The sequence below is a fragment of the Dermacentor andersoni genome, chromosome 1 (assembly GCF_023375885.2).
Source record: "Dermacentor andersoni chromosome 1, qqDerAnde1_hic_scaffold, whole genome shotgun sequence".
Taxonomy (NCBI): domain Eukaryota; kingdom Metazoa; phylum Arthropoda; class Arachnida; order Ixodida; family Ixodidae; genus Dermacentor; species Dermacentor andersoni.
The window spans coordinates 252,595,047-252,616,694 of NC_092814.1; the positions used below are offsets into that span (position 1 = coordinate 252,595,047).

The 21,648-nt window shown below is 47.4% G+C and overlaps 1 protein-coding gene across 3 annotated transcripts in view; it reads left to right on the top strand.

The window, feature by feature from the left end:
- LOC126548449 (CD109 antigen-like) overlaps nucleotides 1–21,648 on the top strand; it is a 142,219-nt gene that overhangs the window by 55,989 nt on the left and 64,582 nt on the right. For all 3 annotated transcript variants that reach the window (XM_050196632.2, XM_050196635.3, XM_050196633.2), the window contains 3 exons: nucleotides 14,396–14,458; nucleotides 16,685–16,857; nucleotides 20,764–20,789. In XM_050196632.2, coding sequence (XP_050052589.1) covers nucleotides 14,396–14,458; nucleotides 16,685–16,857; nucleotides 20,764–20,789 — 262 coding nt within the window. The remainder of the gene's footprint in view (nucleotides 1–14,395; nucleotides 14,459–16,684; nucleotides 16,858–20,763; nucleotides 20,790–21,648) is intronic.

Here is a 21,648-nt window from a genome sequence, read left to right on the forward strand (position 1 = left end):
CTTCCTCGATAACACATCACGTATCGCCTTCTAATGCGACCAGTTCAAAACGCGCGCAAAGTGCATCGTGGCTTCTGACTGTAAGCAGGAGGCAGTCGCGTAGTATCGCAAACCACTCACACGGGTGCCAATCAGCCCGTGCAATGGTCGAAAGCCACACAGTGACGGTGTCGCCGAAAACTGTTCATGCACCGCCAAATCGGCCCTTTCATCCTTCGTCTCTCCGCATTCGATGTGGCTTTTCCTGTCGCTTCTCTGGCAACTCGGAGGTCGTGTTTCTCTGATCGGGCCGGGTAAGTCGAGGGCTCAGTCAACGTCACCTGGCCCAGTGCACTCAACTTCAGGCACCACGGTCATTGTGCGGTTGCGCGCGCCTGTGGTGTAGCAGCACGTTAAAGATCCCCTGGTGGTCAATATTAATCCGGAGTTCCCCACTGCGACGTGCCCCATAATGAAATTGTGGTTTCGGCACGTAAAACCCCAGAATTCAATTAAATCAGACTGATTTCCTAATATCGTATAACGACCTCAAGTTCATAAACCTTACGAAAAATTTCTGGAAAGTTGGCAGGGAGTATGCAACTGTCTCTTTGTCTATTTCCCTGGCTTTTATGGATGTCTTAGTGCGTCTTTGTTCGCCGTCTTCTTTGCATCCTGGGTTTCTCCGTCCTTGGCGCAAATGTTTTCTAAACAGACAGGGTCTACTCGCTGCATTCGTCGTGTCATTCTTGGTCGGCAGTGCGCTGCCCATAGAATGTTATCATTGCTTTGTTCGTCCCGTGTTGGAAAAATAGGAAAATAATGCTATAATTCGCCCCCAGACATTGAAGGCACTGTGACAAGAACAAAAAAACAACGAAAAAATGATATTGGTGCTTTGAACACTGTGGGGGCTCTCATAGGTTCTTATCGTGCTTGCTTTACACTGTATTGCACGTGACCTTCCCAACTGGATCTTTTTTTGCCGGTGTCACTGTTAGGTTCAAAGACCGCTGTACACCTCGTCATTGACGCGGGTTTCCCGTGATCCTGTTATCTAGGCCATTCCAACAGGGCCGTACTACTCTATGAATGGGGCCACGGAGACATCACATGCGTGCAGCCTCCGCAGCGGCTTTGCGATAGGACGAAGCATGTGCGTGTAGGATGAAGCGTATGTAATGTAGGCAGACATGGCGAAGAAATGTTTTGTATAAATGTTAAATACTCGAGAAGGTCCGTGTGGGCACGTGCGACAGCATATACTTCTGGTTTTGCTCACAGTATATTTTTGAACTCGCTACTATAGTACTTCGTTCGAAAGCCATTTCATAATCAACCCACGCGCCTGGCTTTCTTATTGTCTGGAGTATGAGTGCATCCTGCGTATGTTGTCTCGTCAACTCTGTAACGTGGAGGTTGTTTTTCATGAATGTACCGCGAGCTGCATTTTTGTCACGCCCATTGAGAAACATGCTGTATGCAGGAAGTAATATTGTCGAGTTTTATGCATGTCACATCAGCTTATAGTGACTCGATGTCTTTCCTGCAGCTAGTCGGGAGCTAGTCAGTTATTCCATTCACGTTCTCAGCCTGTTGTTTTTCTGACGTTTTGGTGACTTACCAATGTTCAAGAGCGAACGTCACGCTCACTCCACCAAAAGGCTGCTCACGTTAGTTCGAAGACTCCATCATGGTTCCCTCAGAGTCGTAGATTCAAACAAACGACCTTTGTTAGAACGCCCTCTTGTTGCCCCCTTGTTGCCTGCATACCGTTGCCTTGCGAGCTTCCTAGGGCACATGTGCTTCGCAGCTACACGAGGCACCCGCCTTTTGCCGAGGTTGTTTCTTCACTAAGCAGTTTTGAAACCTCCTTGACGTATTCGCCCTGGTAAAGTAAATCATCTGTCGCATCTACAGACGTACCACGCATTCGAAACACAAAAAGAAAGAATCCCATCGTTGCTGTTTTTATGCCTCGAGACCGCGCAGGTCGCTGTGTGCTAATTCACCTTTGCGCGAAAACGGTGTCAGGCGTACTTTCCCAGGTAACGCGCGGCGTGCCGAAGTGTTTAGACGCTCGCCGGAGGTTGTGACGACACCGTTGAGCATGTGCGGCCGGGTTGCCGAAACCACGCAAGTCGCTGCTGCTCCCACGAAGCGCGGCTTCCCTCGACTCGTGTGCGAGACGAGTCTCGGTACGGGCCGGTGTTGCACGCAAGCGTGGGTTGCATGCGTCTTGGCTGTTCCGTGCTGTATGCGCGTCCCGTGTGAAGTGCCTTTGTGCGCCTCTCATTCTCCCGATTGGTCCTCACTTTCGGCAACGGAAACGGCTGGGAAGGCTCGCGTTTTGCGGCGTGCCGCATCTGCCAGGGCAGCAGAGCGAACGTCGCTGCATGGTGGTAGCGCTCAAGTCCGATGGGGTGTGCTGCACGCACGCGCCATTTTCATTTGGCACGCCACATCTCTTGTCTGCGAAAGCGCGCTTGCATGTGTGCGCGGGTGAATTGTTCGCTTGCTAACGATTCTATTGTTTCTAGACGTACTGTTGTCCTTTGCGACCGCCGCGTGCGATGATTCATTCTTTTCTCAAGCCACTGCGGTGTCGTGGTAATTTTTTTGTACCTTAGTACCCTTTGTTTCGTGCCGCCACAGCATTTTGTCTTGGCTTGCGGACTTCATTACAGGGATCGATGCTTCCTAATGCAAAGGGAAGAATTTGTTTTTATTCGTTTATATCATTTATTCTTTCATATACTTGCGCACTTTGAGTTGCCGGACGGTGCTAATCCTATACAGCAGAAAGGGAGGAACTCATTTGGCAGTCTTGTAAGCTCTTTGTTCATGGGATTTTGCACACGTGTGTTTGTTACGGGTTGACTTCATTTTTTCCCCGTAACCTGTAGGCATGTTTGATCGGTCAGAATATGCTCTTATATGGTCCTTATGCTATGTGGCGTTAAGCCACTTTTATGGTTCCACCTTTCCACCATCGCCCAAACACAGCGTATATCGGACAATTAAGTTCTCGCTGCACATTTGCATCGTATATGACAGTAAGATGTTGAGAACACAAGCTAGCAAGCACTAACGCAAAGGCTAGCTTCGCTTTCCTAATCTGTTGCACGAAGCCGCCGCGTAAGCCCAGTGGCTATGGCGTTGCGCTGCTGACCTAGTGGTCGCGGGCTGGAGCCTGGCCACGGCTGCCGTATTCCCATGGGGACGGAGTGCAAGAATGCTCTTGTATCGTACGTGGGGTGCACGCTAAATAACCCCAGGTGGCAAAAATTGTGATAAGTTATTGAGCTTTAACCTGCCCAATCTGCTCCGGAGATCAGATCGAATTGGCTGTACTGTTAAAACTCAACAAGAAGTAAATAAGTGACATCCGAAATTGTAACACTGGAAATACTGATGAAGCTTTAAAGAAGGGGGAAAGCACGAAATAAGTGACGTCCGATATCGTAAAACTGGAAATACTGATGAAGCTTTAAAGAAGGGGGAAAGCATGAAATCAGCGCTATGGAGGCTGGTATCGGCAGGAACAGCATGTGTGCTGTCAGAGGTAAGCAGGGCAGTGTCATTAGCAAGTTTGAAGATATAATATGGGTAGCTGAGGAATTCTATACTGAACTGTACAGTAGCCAGGACAGCCACGAAACAAGTTAGACATTGTGACGAAAGAAGTTCTTTGTGTGGCTAGAGATGAAGTTATAGAAGGGCTTTGCAAGATATATCTGATATAAATGGGCGGGGATGTGGTGCTAAAAAAACTTGTGACCATTTATACACGATGATTCATGACTTGCCTTATGCATCATGACACAATGCCTCAATTGAATCAGATACTTTGAAGAAGTTTAACATCATGTTAATCCACAAGAAGGGATGCGGTTAAATAATTGACGAATTATAGGCCCATTTGCTTGCTTTGGGTATTCTACAAATGCTGTACAAACAAAGGTCATATTCAATAGAATCGGGGCAACACTTCTGTAAACCCAGAAAATAGGCTGGCTTTAGGTAGGGATATTCAACAATGGATCACGTCATCATCACACTACGCCAATCAGATAATTGAGAAATCTCTCTATGGATTTTATAGATTACGAAAAGGCCTTCACTTTTGTAGAGCTACCAGCAGTCAAGAAGACATTGCATAGTCAAGGAGTAGAGGAAGCATGCGCGAATATCTTAGGGAAAATACTTACGAAGATTCTGCAGCTACCAGGTCGGATAGGAGGATAAACGTGAAAATCTCGGCAACTTGCACTTTGCAGACGACATTGCCTTGTTCATCGACGCTGGAGGTCTTTCACCAAATGATTAAATGTCTTAACAGGCAGTCTAAGGGTAAGGTAGTGTTCAATAGCCTGACAAGAGCACAATGGTTCGTGGTTGGTACTCGGCAGCCTCTACAGAAACTGCAAGAGCACGTGTATGCAGGCTACATAAACACAGGTAACCTGTATCATGAGAAGGAAGTTCAGAGTCGAATGGGACGCGAAATAAAGTGAAGTAAGACCATCACAGAAAAAAAGCGTCTTCGCTTTATTTCACGTCCAATTACAATGTAATAAGTATGAACCAACTAGCCCAGTAACAAGTAGGAATAAATGTGGGTTGGAGAACAGATGACAGGCACTTTCAAGTCATGAGCAGCATGCCGATATCCTCGAAGGGGTGCTATTCTACCAGCGCTAACCAATAGGTCTGAAACTTGGGAGGTATTGAAGCACGAGAAGTTTAAGACAGCGCAACGAGCGCTGGAACGGAAACTGATAACCGTTAAGTTTAGGAGAGTTTAAGAGATCGGAAGACGACGGTGTGGATTGTAGAGTAGGCGGGGCTAGCTGATGTATAGTTGACATTAAGAGGAAGAAATGGAGATGGGCAGCTATTGCAAGAAGCAGGTAACCACTGGTCTATTATGATTAAAGAAGGGACGTCAAAAGAAGGGAAGCGCAGTCGAGGACGGTAGAGAATTACACGCACACACCAACACGCATTTGCCTCTAAAGGACCGCCCAGACACAGGCGCACTGTGTCTTTCGAAGCCTTTCGAAGCATTCGAAAGATACGCACTGCCTTAAGCGCAAAAAATTGTTGGCATGCTGCCGTGTGAGACAGTGCCGTTTCCTACCAACTCGCGCCACTTTTCTCGCAGTAGAAGGAAAAAGCACTGTCGTATGCATGGCTAGTTTCGTCGTGTTTCTGGTCTCTTGAAATAATCCTCCATAGTGCTAGCTCTTACCAAAAGTAAGCTCAGTAGCTTGTTCGCCGGCTGCGCTGTTCGCTCGAGTGCGTCGCTGCTTCCGGATGTTGCTCTTGACACCTTGGTAAAATTTTCTCGTTAAGAAAACTGGTTGGCCGTGGTTCTTTGTGTGCAATTGTTTCTTTTCGTAGTTTGTCGCAGAAAAGTCCCACCGCAGGTTTCACAGCTGTTACCATTCTATTGTGTGTGCGTGTGATTGGTTTGCGTTTTATCGAACGTATGTGCAATGCGCTTGCTTGTTTGCCTCGCCTTTGCGTTCACGTGTGGTTCGATGTAGACACACGGGAGTCTTTCATTCGGGCAAGATACCTTCGATTGCTGAAGGGTGAGCGCGGCGGAGCAACCCTCAAGCTTGTCTACGGCTCCACATGGCGTCGCTCGCCTCTCGGCTGGTGCAGGAGTACATCACACGACGCCCAAGTCTGCCGCATTTCTCGTTCACGCCGGGGAGCAGCTGGCCCTGATGACCGCTGGACGTTGAGCGCGCTCGCAACTGTCTCCACATATCGAGCTTATTAAATGCGTCGACGGCAAGTGAAAACGTCGGTTTTTCCTGCGGGAAAAAAACTCTTTATTCACGGCACGTCACTGGGCATGCGCCACAAGTGCGAGCTGCATGCCTGAGTGTACGGCGACGAAAGCGCCGCACTGGGTCACATGGCTTGATGGATATAAAAAAATGTGATCCTGCCCAGCCCTCGTGCAGGACCGGGCAGGTGCGTTGTGGCCCGCATTTGCCGACGTTTACAGTTCGCAATCGAAAACTACTCGATAAAGTTTTTTTGTTGCTATTGTAGCTGTAGTTGAATATCTTGTAGCTTGTAAGCGAATAAAGATGGCAGGAATATTTTCCTTCCTAGGCCGCTCAAAAACAGTAAAGCGTGTCATCGCCATCATGTGTTTGGAATCGGCGCGGATAAAAATCGCCCACGCATGCACCCAGTGCCAGTCTTAAATTACAGTTGTCCAGATTGTTGTCAGCAGGGCATCCTGAATGTTTTCACTCCAGTATCCGAAACGCTACCGCAGTAAGTAAAATGCAAGCGGTATATAGGAAGAAAAATGCGTTCCCAATGATAAGACCTCAAGTTCATTCTTGGGCAGCGCGAACAATCCTTCCGCAGACCTTAAGTCGTTCCTTATTGTCGCAAAGTCGCACACAAGTTGAATAATGTTGCATCGCCTTATGGTGTTTGTTTCCTTTGTATTTTCCGCGCCATGTAAGCTCGCCCGCCTATGCAAAAGTGTTTATTCACATGGAATCAAGCGATCAAGATTCGTTAATTGTGCCACTGGTGATGCTTATTCGATTCGCTTGACATGCGGAAACTTGTACATATTATTACGATATCATTGAGCGATGTTCAAGAGACGAGCCGCCGCGAGAACGACGAAGAAGTTGGTCGGTGCCCTTGGCACGAGCGAGTGTCAGCCTGGCTGCCTGGCTCCAGTGTAAATAGCGTGTAAATAGCATCTTTCGTCTGTGTCTTTCCACACGTAACATTTCTGTTGGAGGTCAGCGATCCCTGTCCTCACCACGGAACTCCGAAGTGGTCGGCACACCGAGCTTGTCACCATGCCTCCCGGTGACGAGCCCGCCTGTGCATTGGCTTCGGCTTGTCCGACTGCTCCAGTCGTCACGGTTGCCCCACATCGTGACCCAGGTGTGTTCTCTGGCCTGGTGGGACAGGATGTCGACGACTGGATCAAGCTCTATGAACATGCCAGCGCTAATAACAGGTGGGACCCAACGATTATGCTCGCCAATGTCATCTTTTATCTCGGCGGCACCCCACGCGTGTGGCACCAAACGCATGACGACGAGATAACCAGTTGGGACAGTTTTAAAGAGAAGCCACGGGAACTGTTCGGCGACCCCATTGGGCGCAAGGCTGCCGTGAGAAAGGCTCTTGCGTCTCGTGTTCAGTCATCTACATAGCCATACGTTTCCTACATCCTCGACGTCTTGGCTCTATGCCGTAAAGCTGACGATCATATGTCCGAAGCAGATAAAGTGGCACATGTGCTAAAAGGTATCGCCGACGACGCTTTCAATTTGCTTGTTTTCGGCAACGTCTCTACTATCGACGCCATTATAAAAGAATGCCGTCGCCTTGAACAGGCTAAGAGCCGTCGTATCTCACACCACATTGCGCGGCTACCCAACACTGCTGCTACGTCGACATGTGAGGGTCGACCGCGTCAGACGACCACCGTGACTGGGACCTGGCTCTACCTTACATTACCTTTGCATACAACTCTTCCCGTCTCGAAACTGCTGGCTTTTCCCCGTTTTACCTCTTGTATGGCCGCGAACCGACGCTACCACTGGACACTGTGCTTCCGTCCGCCACAGCTTCAACCAGCGATTATGCCCGTGATGCCCGTGACGCCCATGCTGACCATGCTCGCCAACTTGCGCGCGCTCGTCTAAATGTGTCTCAAAGCAAGCAGAAACAACGCCACGACCTCCGTCAGCGTGATGTCTATTTTGTGCCCGGCTCCCTCGTGTTGCTTTGGTCACCATCGCGCAAAGTCGGCCTTTGTGAAAAACTGCTTTCCTGTTACACAGGCCCATATCGCGTGATACGCGAAGTGACCAATGTCACCTATGAAATCGTTCTAGCCACGCCCACTACGTCCTCCGCTGTGACAACCAGTGACATTGTCTGTCCACGTTGCCCGACTCAAGCCATACAACTCTCCATGCACCTTGGATATTTAACTGCACCGTGACGGTGCTTTTGCCGCCGGGGGCTAATATTACGATATCATTGAGCGATGTTCAAGAGACGAGCCGCCGCGAGAACGACGAAGAAGTTGCTCGGTGCCCTTGGCACGAGCGAGTGTCAGCCTGGCTGCCTGGCTCCAGTGTAAATAGCGTGTAAATAGCATCTTTCGTCTGTGTCTTTCCACACGTAACAATATATATGTCAAACCGGCATGTGTGCCAAGGAAACATTCAAAGCACGAACGATCAATGTCAAGCGAAATGGCTCCCATTTATCATATCATTGCAAGCAATGCATGTGCGAGCCTTTCCTCTCCTCAAGAGCCGCGATACGGCTGCACGTGAATTATCAGAGGCATTTTTTATCAAACAACTCAGCGCTTATTGCACCCGTACTCCGTCCATTTCTTTGTATCAAAGTGAAATGAATTTTCTGGAGTCATTGTGCTGATCAACTCGCATACTGCGTTTCTAGGTGCCGCGGTGTGTACGTATACAGGGCGTCCCTCGTAACTTGCGCCAGAACTTAGATATACCAGTACCACGTAGCTGGACAGAACCAAGGTAAAATTGTTTGCGTCGCTTGGGTAAGTCAGACAATCGCAAAAGTCTGTTGGTAAGCACGGGTGTACCTTTTTTGATAATAAAATGGATGTTGCACTGACCACAAAGGTACCAGCCTTCTCTATTTCGCGAGCTTCAATTATCTCCCGCGCTGGTCTACACCTGCGCACTACCGTTGACCGTTCAAATTCCGGGTTGCATCACGTTGCGGTGGCATACAAAGTATGTTCCCGACCTTCTGTCTTCTTGTCTTCTATTGCATAAAATGGCGAGACGTCCTCAGTAAAGCTGTTAGCTCAAAGTCAGCACTCTGCCATGTCCCTCCTTCGTATTTTCCTGCGTTTGTACGCGTTGTAACACTGCTGCGAAGAACCTATAGGGAGTGCAAGGCATAAGCGTAGACCTCTCTAAATACACAAGGGGTCTAATTTTATACATTGGCGGCACCGGAAAATAAAGCACTGCAGAATTCGTGTACGAGTCGAATATCTGCAACCCGAAGCGACGGGGTGCATTTCGAAGCACACCAACTGTGTGCGCTGTCTTACAGATGCAGTATGTTCATCGTGATTACCCCACTTGAGCTTGCCGTCGCATATGGCACCAAGGTATGTGGTTGACTTAACGACAGGAATGATTTCTTGACTCTATTGAAGAGAGACATTAACACGTGCAATTAGAAATAAAACCATGATACTTGACAGAAATTTGCGTTAATAAGCCATGTTTGAAATAGTTTCGAAGTATTTTTTTAAACCTTGCATAAAGAGTGTGCACGTCCGCTGCATATGTTCAGAAAGGAAAAACGCAACTTAAGTTGCAGAAACATGTCCACAATGAAGCAGCGGAATGGGGCTTAGCAACTCAATAAATCAAATGAACCTGGCGGAAAAAGGGCCCCCTGTGAGATACCCGGCATCTTGTCTGCTTGTATTTTACTGTCGCAAAACTGCGTTGGAAGCGACAAAACTGTTCCAAAGCTTTATATATTTTAAGCTGCTAGGTACGTATATTGAAAAATGCGCACCATCAAAACTCGATCAACTTTGATTAGGGGCCAGGATATATCCTTTCACTAAGGCCCTAAATCTGCGCTCCTTGGGTGATATAAAGCGCTTTCAAGTTCTATACGTTGTTCCGGCGTCAACCAGATACTGTGATATCGCGTGCGCCGGTGCGATGTGTTGTCTTCTGTGTCACTTCATACTCCGTGGGTTTCAGTTCGAATAGGTCACTGCTATAGGTAAACCTCTCCAGCTTTCAATGGAAGCCCACCCTCCCTCCTCCTCTCTCCAGAATATTCTTGTAGTAGACGGTGTTCCTGTGTACTCCTCCGGTTTCATCTATGCTCATATAATTTAATCTGACCAAGTTTTTTGTGTACACGCGTGCCGGATATGGTCATTGGGATTATGGGGTTGATTATACAAGCACGGTGTGGGACATGGAAAACCTAAGTTGTATAGTCATAGCGGGCGACGAGGAATCTCGGTTGGAGGAAGCGGGATGCCGCTTCGTTTCGGGAAACGTGAAAACGTACGGTACTGAACGAGACGAAGCTGACTGTTGGCCACGTACGCGCTGCTGCACATTTCCTGCCCAAGCAGGTGAGAAGGTTGCTACCGTGCAAACACTGTTCCGCTTGTAGCGCGAGTCGTCATTCTGTCCCTGTCCTTGTGACGCATTTTGTAAGACCTTCAGTTTTCGGCTCATGATCCCACGCACTTGTTGGAAGTTGTCAACGAGCGGTGGCAACAGAGGTGGCACGAGACGTTCGCGGCGCACTCCTTGCGCCAGCCAATTTCTTGTGAATGCAAAGAGTCGCGGCTACGACAGCGTCCGATTGGCGTCACTTCCGGTTCCCGCAATGAATCTTGCTGAGCGTGTGCCCGGTTGCTGGCTAATTTTCTCTAAACCTGAGTACACGGGCTGAGGCGCCAACGAGGCTCAGGCGCGCCCGAAGAGTGGTTTGGCCCAGTAGCAGCGCGGGGAATTTTCGGCCGCCCTATGTTTGTGTTGTGTCTGTCTACATCCGGATGCTTTTCACGAACACAGGACGTGGCCGCCGGTAGCTGCACGGAGAGGGAGGCGGCTCCGCTCTTCCCTGCTTGTTCCTGTTCGGCGTTGCTCTTGAAATTTTGTTTCCGCCGGCCCTCGTGGCACGCACTCGCCTGTTCGGCACGCGAGGGGCACTCGACGCTCGTCACCCAGCAATTATTTGCGCACAGGCCTGGTGGCCCACTGAAGCGGCAAGACCGGAGGCGGGCCACCTAGCGCACAGGCATTCGCGCTTTGCAGCTACTGCATGTGTTTCTGTGGGCAGTCGGTCAGTCTCCAGTCCACTTACATGTCTGATTTCGCTGACAACGCATAAAGCGTTACATAACGTATAGAAAATTTTGCGAAGATGTTTAAAAACGTGTCGATTGCGGTGACAGCGTCAACCGGTGTGTTGAGAGAAAAATAAAGCGATTGGAAGGCTGTGTATACGTGTGGACAAATGCAAACTGAGCATCGCATATCGGTGGTTTCTACGGGACGAAGCGAGTGCTCCAGCGGGCACTGCAGACCATTTACTTATCAGTTCGCAGCAGCGCCGTTTCTTTCTCATGCGGGGCCCATGCTGTGAGGACAGTGGGGCTGCGTTGCTCTTTCTCACTTCTCCGGACCGGCGCTGTGCGGTCGCGTGCATCGTCTGCTACAGACAGCGGTCCCGCGGGCTTACCAACACCGGTCAGTAACACTCCACAGGCGACTGAAGAATGCGACGGGAAACGTCGGGATTACTTTTTCCCAGGCCGCTATTGTCCGACCGTATCGTGGCCTGCCAGAGCTGTGCCACGGAAGTCACTGGCTGGCCGCTGGTTGTCCCATTCGTGCTCTACACTCACGGGGTTAATAATCATTAGCATTTTGCGTTCGGGTCGCTGATGGTATTTCTGCTGCCGCGCTTACATGTGTCTCGGCCTCGTTTGTGTGCTTACTCGAGTAGGCCTTCAGTTTTCTTAACGGCGCATTCCATGCCCTCTGCAGCGCTTACCTGCTCTTTCCTCGACGTTATTGTCCACCGTGTCAGCGAGCGTTTCCTGAGCATTAAGTCTCTCTGCGACTATCGCGTTACGTTGTTTCTTGCAAGGTCGAGGGTTCGATTTCTGGTGGCAGCGGCCGCGTTTTGGTGTAGGCTTGTTAGCGCAATAACGGCAGTGTTCGATTTCAGTGCGCATAAACCAACACCGAATGGTCAAAGTTAATTCCGAGCCCTCCATTATAGCGTCTTGCAGCATCTTTAACTCAGTACTCCATCCACAGCGTTACTGTTATTCTGTTGCCCTCACTTTCTCTTCCAAATGTCTTTCATTTCTTTATATATTATATTTAGGAGGTGACTGTGCCTTTAGGCGGCACCAGCTAGTCCTTTTCTCGTATAGCAAGTATACTCTGTGTCTCAGCTAGCATTATTATATTATTATTATTATTATATATTACTATATTATTATATATTATTATATTATTATTATAGCAAGCAGCTGTTCAGCGGAGAAAAAAAAATATATTTAAGAAACAGTGCAAGATACACTCTAAAAACAGCTGCACCCTTTGGGGTGTATATTTGTCCCACAACGATAATCGTCATCTATCTTGCCCGCGTTTCCTTTCTTTAACGCTGCGAGCCCGCTACTTCCCATTCACGAACCGCATGCGCGTTATCAGTGTGACGCAGCATTCTCGACAGGAAAGTAGCGAGCGCCGAGTTTTCAAGAAAGGAAACGCAAGCAAGGCAGATGACGATTATTGTTGTGGGACAAATATATACCCCAAAGGGTGCAAACTGTTTTTAGAGTGTAGAATGATGATACCTGCGGTCGCCTGAGGTCTGACGACCAAACACCGTAGAGGTCTTAAGATCGTATCTTGCACCGGGCTCCTTTCTTATTTTTCGTTGAACAGTTTGGCTAACGTTAGCTGGGACACCCTGTATAATAAAGATGACACACCAAGCCGGCACTCAACAAAAGGAAGGTAACAACGAAAAAGCAGTGACGAAAATGCACTGAAACCGTTCACCACGTAAATAACACCAAAAACAAATTGAACATAAGCTCGTCTCACATTAATGTAGAATAGAACTCGCAACACATTAGAACGAAAGTCAGCTGTTATGTAGAAGAAATGCGGGAAAAACGAAGTCGGGTCACAGCCTCAGCCTTTTGGGTAAGAGCGAAGTGTAAATGTACTTCATGTTTGTGCGGTGCAGTGCATAGGTAGTGCCTGCGGAGCTGGAAGTTGAGCAGGCGGAAGTTTGTATGAATGAGTGACTGTAAACTACAATTGTGTTACGTAGGTTTGTAAAGAGTAGAATGGACATCACTCGTTGAAACGGATGCTACATAAAAAGAATACTGAAATTTCATTTTACTTTGATTCGTTTTGCGTGCCCGTATGTGAAAATTGGCTGCGAAGTAGTAATCAACCTAACCGAGCTGTTCCATCTAAGAGTACATCCAGTGAAATGAACGCGCGCGCACCTCTATATTTTTGTGTGTTGAGCGCTTCTCTACAGGTATTCTCTCGATGTTTTAATGGGATAGCAATTGTAGGAAGCGGGCTGTGGTTAGCCGAGAAGGATGGTGGCTTGACAGGGGTCGACGCTATCAAACAAGCCTCTTGACTGCCGTCTTCCCGCGCTGTGGTAGGTGCAAAGTATGGGCGACCCAAGATGTTTGGTGGCTTTATGTTCGCTGTATTTCCCCGCGCATAGTGAAGGAGGTCGCCTAATCTCAAGTTTCGGAGACGTGTTGAAACCAGAAGCAGGTCGAGGCTTGACACGGGTTGACGTTCGGCCTTGTTGGTATAACGTAGTAACAAATATAAAGCGCTTGAAAAGACGGAGGAGGACGCAACACGAGTGCTAACACAACAGCGCGAAGCGTTCGCTCCCCTCTGCCTTGTTCCCTCCCAGTGGCCACGAAGTTTCCACGGCTAGTGCTGTGAAGGGTGGCGGGCGAAAGAGAAGTCTTGAACGACGTCCGATTGATGATAAAATGAATTTTTAGGTACAAGTTTACACTTTGAGGTTCACAAGAAGGGCTACATGATTATCGCGCCCAAATGTGGGAGTGTTTACTCAGCACCCCACACAGCAATCAAGCTCTGCTTTTAAGCAGGCGATTTCCCTCTTTCGCTCCATGAGGGAATTAAAGTGTCCTTGTGTCTGCCAATTGGAATCGTCGAACTGTTCGCAAAATCCCACTCATGGTGTCGCACCACTCCGCGGGACTCCGCCTGTTATGTACCAAATTTAGAACTTGCCTCCGCTGCAAGGAAGAGGCAATTGCATGGGAAACAGGGGTCGACGCTGTTCCCACGGAAGTCGCCCGCGTTGGCTCTCCGCAACGGTCAGCTTGTAGCGACTTCAGGAATCTCGTCTTGACAGTCGCTACCGCTTCCAAAGAATGCGGTCGTTGCCGACAACTCGAAGGGAGCTTCATTGTTTTCCGTTTCGAAAGGTAACATGACCGATGACCCACTGCAGCTTCGGGTCCCAGGACTCGTTTCGTTTGTCAGCTCTGGATCATCGAACAGACGAAGAAGCGACACATAGGCGCTGTCAATTATCTTAAGGTGACGCTGGTTTCGTCGCCATCTCTTTGGCGTCGAAAGTTTTGCACATATAATCGCCGGTTTTAAACGTCAGGTCAGGTACTTGAAGAAACGCCTGCATAGTTTACATGCGGTGCTTTCCTTGCTTTACGAAATTGTAATAGCTCTGGATAGTCCCATCACGCTTTGTTGTGGATTTGACTTTTCGCGCAGCTTGGTAACACAGCGTGCTTTATTTCTTGCAGGACGCACATGGGGGCGCCAGTCTTCTTGCTTGTGGCATTTTTGCCGTTCGTCGCGTGTCAAAGGTGAGTGCTGCCTGTTTCCACACTTATCGCACAGCGATTGTGGGGCTGCTGGCACCGTTGGCTATCGATGTGGTTATCTCACTCTAGCTCGTCTGAGTGCATGGGCGGACTCATTGGTCAGTGTAAAGAAAGATAGGGAGGGCGGTTGCAAAAATATTTCTGTTTAACCTTCGCCGCACCAACTGCGTGACTGTGACTCTCAGATTAAGCGGATGAGTTGTTGCAATATACGTGCAAAATACATGTCCTATCGCAAATTGTAAATATTCTTACTGCGTGCCGTCAACTTATTCTTGATGCAAGTGTACATACGCGTGATAAAAACACTTTATTTCGATTGCCTATGCAAAACCGAGAATGTCTTTCAATACATTGCCTACCAGTCACTTATGGCGTTCCCTACAACATTTCCCCGGTGTGGAAGTATGCAAGAGTAAGTGTAACTGCAATTGTTCATGCAACAAAACAATTACGATCGATGAACACCGATGAATGATGCCAAGAGTTGGAGAAAATGTAAACACGTAAGTGAGTGGTGAAGATGTCAGGCTTAAAAAGGAACCACAAGAAGTCGAAAGAAAAATGAAAGATGTGGTGTTACTCATCAGAAGGTAAATGTTGGGTACGTCAACAATAATCGATTTAGGGGCACTAGAGAGAAAAAAATTAGGTGTGCTGCGTTAGTGAGGTACGATTTTACAATACCAAAAAAGTCGGCTGCCGTGGGAGGAGGCTCGGTAACCCAGAAAAGACGCAAGAATGAGGCTGGTGACGACGACGCCGCCTTGAATTTCCCGCACCAGTTCGTAGGGACGGCGTCTGCTCGGGAATAGGCAGTTTTTAATCGGTAAATATACGTTACGCCGTATTCTGAAAGAGCTGAAGGCTGAACTTGGCAACTTTCGGGAACTTTTACTGCGCCACAACAGCCGAAATACACTGACGTACCAGCGTTGAGGTTTCCGCGCGAAATTCAAATAAAAAAATTGTCTTGTAAGTAATTTATTTCGGCAAAATTAACGAGTATACAATTTTGGAAGAACACATAATCCGTCCTCAAGGCGACATAATAAACAATCCATAGGACAGCGACGCCGAAGCTTTGGTTTAGTATGATGAGCTGTAGTATATCCGGAGGCACTTCTTTCGCAGCCTAAGTGCAGATGCGCGTTAGGTTAGGTTCCAACAATCACTTCATTAGGCGTGTCAGTTACTCGTATATGAGGGAGCTTCCGTGCCGAGTAAGCTGTGGGACAATATGTGCGTGGAGGCTGTTTGCCGACCAATGTACCTATGCTCCTTTGATGATCCAGGGCGAGAATAATGATAGCAAGTGTAGCATATCGCGCGCTTGGCGCTGCGTATACGCCGAGTTTAGCGAGGAAAAAAATGTTGGCTCAGCCGCGGGTTTCCTTATATTACGTTTTTTTTTCCACATGACAGGAAGTTGGCGCATGGGCGACATATTGCGTGCGTACATAGTACAACACTATGATCGGCGACAGCAGACGAATTTTGCTACAGTCTGGGTTTTTTGGATGGACCCACATATTTATTTTCTGGAAGGTCAGCGTGAGGAGCATGCGTGCATCTGCAGAAACTCTCGCCTTTAAGTTGCGTTCTTGACGTCACCATTATTTTTGACAGTGTAATACGGTGAATTGAACGACTGAGAGTTGAAGGATTTATGTTGTCCTGATAATGTTTTGTTGTTCGGGCTGACCTATTCGTTCCTGCTTTTTTCCGTGTTTGCACGCCTGGCTTTCATTAACATCGCATATGGAGAAGTCGACCTGAGAAAGCAGGGTCGTGCGTTGCCCACGGTGAGACTTGACACGCTGCGCACACGGCATGGCGCATCTTGTATGGGACCCCTACGGGCTGCTGCATTTCTCGCTTTGTCGGCGTCAACTTTTTCGAAAGCGTCATTAGGTCAACTCAATATTTGGATGCGGGGGTTTCGGTGGTATGAGCGAACGGACGTTTAATACACCCGTATCGTTCAATTGAGCATTGATTTATCAAAGATGTCACTTAAACGAAGAAACGAGGCATCCCCATATTACCAACTTCAATCTCTGACCTTATTTTGTTCCGTGCGCTGACTCGTCTCTCCTTAAAGCATGCGCCTTGCATTGCAATAAACGACTCCAATTCTTTATCGTACGTGCTATGGTTCGATCTGTGTGCATCAACCGAGCAACCAGGTGCGGCGTTCTTTTGCAGTGGCGGCGTGTATACGATCGTGGCGCCGCAAACTCTGCGGCCGAACCTCAAGTACCATGTGAGTGCTTCGCTGAGCCAGAGCCGGTTGCCTGTTGACATGCTGGTCACCGTGTCGGGTCGCGCAGACAACGGCAACTTCAACGTTATCAACAAGAGAGCCACGCTTCAGGACCGTGCGTCATCTATCTTTTCACTTCTCATGCATCTCGTTCCCATTGCTCAAGTTTTGTACGTGTGCGCATTTAAGATATTCCCGCCGTAATCAAGTGGTCTGTTTACCAGGTGGCATTTGAGTTCTCGTGTCTCGTGGGCTTTCCGCCCACGAGACAAGAGGAGCGTGGTATCTTTACGGCACAAAGGAGAGCGGCCGTTAAGGGTTGTGAATATTCATTGTCTGCACTTTTACGCGACACAGTCAATCAATCAAGCAATCAAGCAATCAAGCAATCTATCTATCTATCTATCTATCTATCTATCTATCTATCTATCTATCTATCTATCTATCTATCTATCTATCTATCTATCTCTATCTATCTCTATCTATCTCTATCTATCTATCTATCTCTATCTATCTCTATCTATCTATCTATCTATGAACAGCTTCAGAGCCTTTGTAATGGTGCACTTAGTTATACACAAGGCACGGTGCGCAGAAGATACAAATGTAGATAAAATATTTGAGGGAGAGGAACGAATAGGGAAAAAAGAAAACGAGGAGGCGGGCGTAGAAGGGCGTTAATTGTGCAACATGATTGCTTGAACATATACAGAACCACATGGAAGTAACTCTGAAATATGTCAATACAGGCCGAAAAATGTTTTTCTTTTTTTTTTTTTTTTTTTTTTGAAGTTGACCCATAGGACAGTGAGTACTGCAACAATGCCGTGTGAAAAACGTGGATTGCTGTCTGGTATACTTTCGCTGCACAAGAAATTTGCACATAATCACGAAGCCTTGGGCGATGTATAGTGCCATGAACTACTTTGTAAAGGAACAAAATGGTTGATTTTATACGTCTTGATTTTAGAGGTGCGAGTTAAGGTACATCTGAGAGGGCTCTACCATGGGGGTCGCCAGAACCGCAATAGCGGTGCTTGAGAATACATATAAACTTATTCTCACCAAGGTTCAGTGAGGTCAGAATTAGATTTGCACGTTCCGCCCCAATCTACAGAGGCATACTTTGAAGTAATAGTTCCGCAAGGTGGAAGGAAGTAATTAATAAAAGTTCGAGTCCCGGACGAAGACGAATTTTTTTTCAACTGCGAGGCTTTTCTTTCGAGGAACCCGTATGGGTTTCCTTTGTAGCAATTGCTACGATTGGGTGGATGTCTCATTTCCCCTTTATTAGAGGCATACTTTAGTAGGAGAAGGCACACAGAATACAATTCCAGGAAGGCAACAGGGGTGTCGAAATCTTGGGACATACGACAAACAATGCCAGGAGCACGAAGGGCACGTTGTTTCACATGTCTAACGTGCGAGAAGCATAGCGTTTTGTCGAAGTACGCACCAAAATCTTTCATTTCATCGACTCGAGACACTGGATCATCGCAAATAGTGTACGAAAATTGCATATAGTGTGTTTTCGGCGTACAACTTAATGTCATAGTTATGGAAGTCTTTAAGAGTAGTTTATTGTCTGCAGAGCTAAATAATTTTTTTGAAGCTCGGTGCAGTTGGGAGCACTATTAAGAGTCGTGAATGTAACTTTTAAGTCGTCAGCATATAGAAGGAATGAAGAACACACCGAAGAATGAATAATAATAATACTAATAACCCGCCGCGGAAGCTTGGTGGCTGTGGCGTTACGCAGCTAAGTTCAAAGTCGCTGGATCTGTTCCGGTCGCGTCGGCCGCATTTCAAAAGGGGCGAAATGCAAGTACGCTCGTGTACTAGATTTAGATGCACGTTTTTCCCCAGTGAGGAGCAGCAGGCTAGAGACACGCTCTCCAGGCCGACTCCTCCTCCTAGGTGCACGTTAAAGAACTCCAGGTGGTGAAAAATAATCCGGAGACCCCCACTGCGGCATTCCTTATCATCAGGTCGTGGCTGTGGCACGTAAAATTCCAGGATTTAATTTAGTAATGATAATGATACTAATAATAATAAATCAAATGTTTATTACAGTGCTCAGGAACAGCTACAGAGCCTTCGTACTGGTGCACTTAAAAAGTAGTACGCAAGACGAAACGTGCAAAGAAGACACATGTGGTAGACAAAACAATGCGAGATGGGGAAACAAATCAGTAAACAGAAAACGAGGAGGCGGGCGTAAAATGGAGTCAGTCATACAACATGATTATCTACATTTGTAGATACTCACTCTGAAATGATATTTGCTTTTCTTTCTTTTCCTCTTCTTCTTTTTTTTTTCTACCCAGAAAGTATTTAACTTTTAATGCAAAAGAAAAAATGGTTGTGCCCGCTTCTGAATAGTTCATTGATGTTAAAACATTATATGGCTCATGAAGCGGAAAATCCGGCGGCGCCCCCGGAGATGGTGCAGGAAGTCACGTGGTCACAGTCGATCAACGGGAGGCGCGCGCCGCGTGGGCGCTGGGTTCTTTGAAGCACCACCAAATGGCGCTCACCTCCGCGTATCCGCGAGTAATTACTTAAGACAAAAAAAAAAAAAAACGAAATCAGGAAAGAAACCATTTATGGTAACTCAAAGGGAAGCTCATTACTTTTCGAAGCGAGATCGGGATGCCTTAGAACACGCACCTATAAAGCGAGATATAAGAAGGGAGAAGCATGTGGTTGCTGCGGTAAAGCTAGGGAAACGATGGAGCATGTTTTATTAGAATGTGAAGATATCTGCCCAGCGGTCGATTTAGGCACCACTGGCCTTGGGTTCAGCCAGAGTAGGGTAAAGTAAACATGTTCGCAGTAGATTAGTAAGAGGCGATTTGAAGATTGGTGGAAGTAGGGAAACGACAAAAAACGGAGGCATGCAAAAACAAAGTTCACAATAGGGGTTCAGAACGTTTAGTTATGGGAATTAATCGTGTTTTTTTTCTTCTTCCTTTTCTTTTTTTCTTCTTTTTAACATAGGTAGCACATCAGGCAATAAAATAAGAGCTTGGTGGCGCAGCCCACCGCCCCGTTCCAAAGGGGACGCTCCTAACGTCCATCCATCCGCGGCGTAGGCGCCGGCCGTGCGGGGGATTGAAATAAGAAAACCAGGATGCTTGCCTTCGCGCATAGCGTTCGCAGCATAGCGCCCGCCGCAAGATTAGGGTTCCATAAACTGCAGTTGCCGGTACAATCGTGTGATCGGTCTATTTATACAGCGCGTCGCGGCCAGTCGGTGCGGTGATTTCGGCGAGTTTTGTCGTGCGCTCCGATGGAGCGCACGACAAAACTCATCAGTCAGTAGATAGATGGTGTAGGGATGCTAAGCACGAGGTCGCGTAATCGAATCCGGGCCACGGCGAATGCGAAAACACCCGTGTACTTAGGTTTAGGTGCACGTTAAAGAACCCCAGGTGGTCCAAATTTCCGGAGCCCCCCACTACGGGGTGCCTCATAATCAGAAAGTGGTTTTAGCACGTAAAGCCACATAATTTAATTATTCAGTCAGTAGATGCGCCCGACTCCTTTGGACGTCCAGGCCGAGGCGTTATCGGAGAGACGTCGCCATGCTTCCGCATTCATCTACGTAGAGATATCTCAATGCCTTTGTTTTTTTTTTCTTGATGTAACTGCATGGATCCTTAACTGGTGTGTAGCTAAGGATCCAGACGTTTTCGCATAAGGGTCCTTTATATCGATCTAAATAAAGTTATTTTTATTAAGCAAACTAAATCTCAAATAGGCAGAATATTTATTACATGTTTCTTAATAATAATAATCATGATAATGATAGTAATAATAATAATCGTGCTCCATGTATTGCGCCGCTGCTCTCCTCTGAAGGCTGTTACGATCACTTGGCCACTGTTCAGTTTTGTTGCTTTTACTTTGTTGTATTCAAAATATTTCCCTGCTAACATTTTGCTTGAGAATTACGTGCTATGCCTGCGCAATTGTTCCGGGTGCCAATTTTTAAAAATATATTTCTTCTTTTTTTTAGGTGAGACTCAAGTCTTGAGTTTCGAGGTACGTGTGTTTTGCTCGGTAATGTTTTTTTCGGTATTTTTGACAAGAGTTGCAACAAAGACGTTTTTAGTATTTTTCTTGTATCATTTTGCGCATTCTTCAGTAATGCGAAAGTACGAAGGGCCGACTATGTATATACAGCAGCTTATTGCGGCCATGGTCAAGCGGCATAACATATGCGCAGCAAGGCGGCAGCATAAACGTTGGACTTGTTGCCCCGCTACCGCTACTTCTGCGTGCAGGACGACCGTGAAGATGAATTTTTGAGTTCTTTTGGAGAAAGCATGCAGTGATCTCAACGAAAAAAAAAAAAAAATTAGCGGTCCGATTTTCTATGGCATTCGGCAGGCTTTTGCATTGGTCTGTAGCAAAGTATCCATCCAAACTTTCCCTTCCGACAGGCAACGTAGGCCGTGAGTGCGGACAATAGTTAAGCGAAGTAACTTGGTAGAAGTATGTAGTGCAGCTGACTGTGGTCTGCTCCGTAACACTTCGCTCATCGAAGAGGCAGGACGCGTGTCGAGTAAGCTCCTGAACAACACTTTGTAATATTGTCAACGCGATTTGAATCTAGGATCCGGGAGCTCAAAGAGGCGAGACACGTAATGCTAACGCATTTCTCGCATTTACCGCTAAATCGCCGCTGAATTTTTAATTGCGGGTTATAACGCCCACGTTGCATTGACAGTATTGAAGGAACAATTTACGTGATCTTAATGGCGCCATCTGTGGTTTAGATATTCGCCAACAAAATTCACTTCTCTTTCTTATTCGATTTCGAAAATGGGCACAGAAAGAGCGCTGCGGAAGCACCGGCCGCGTTGCTTTCCGCCTCGTTTGGTTTCTTTGTCAGTGCGTG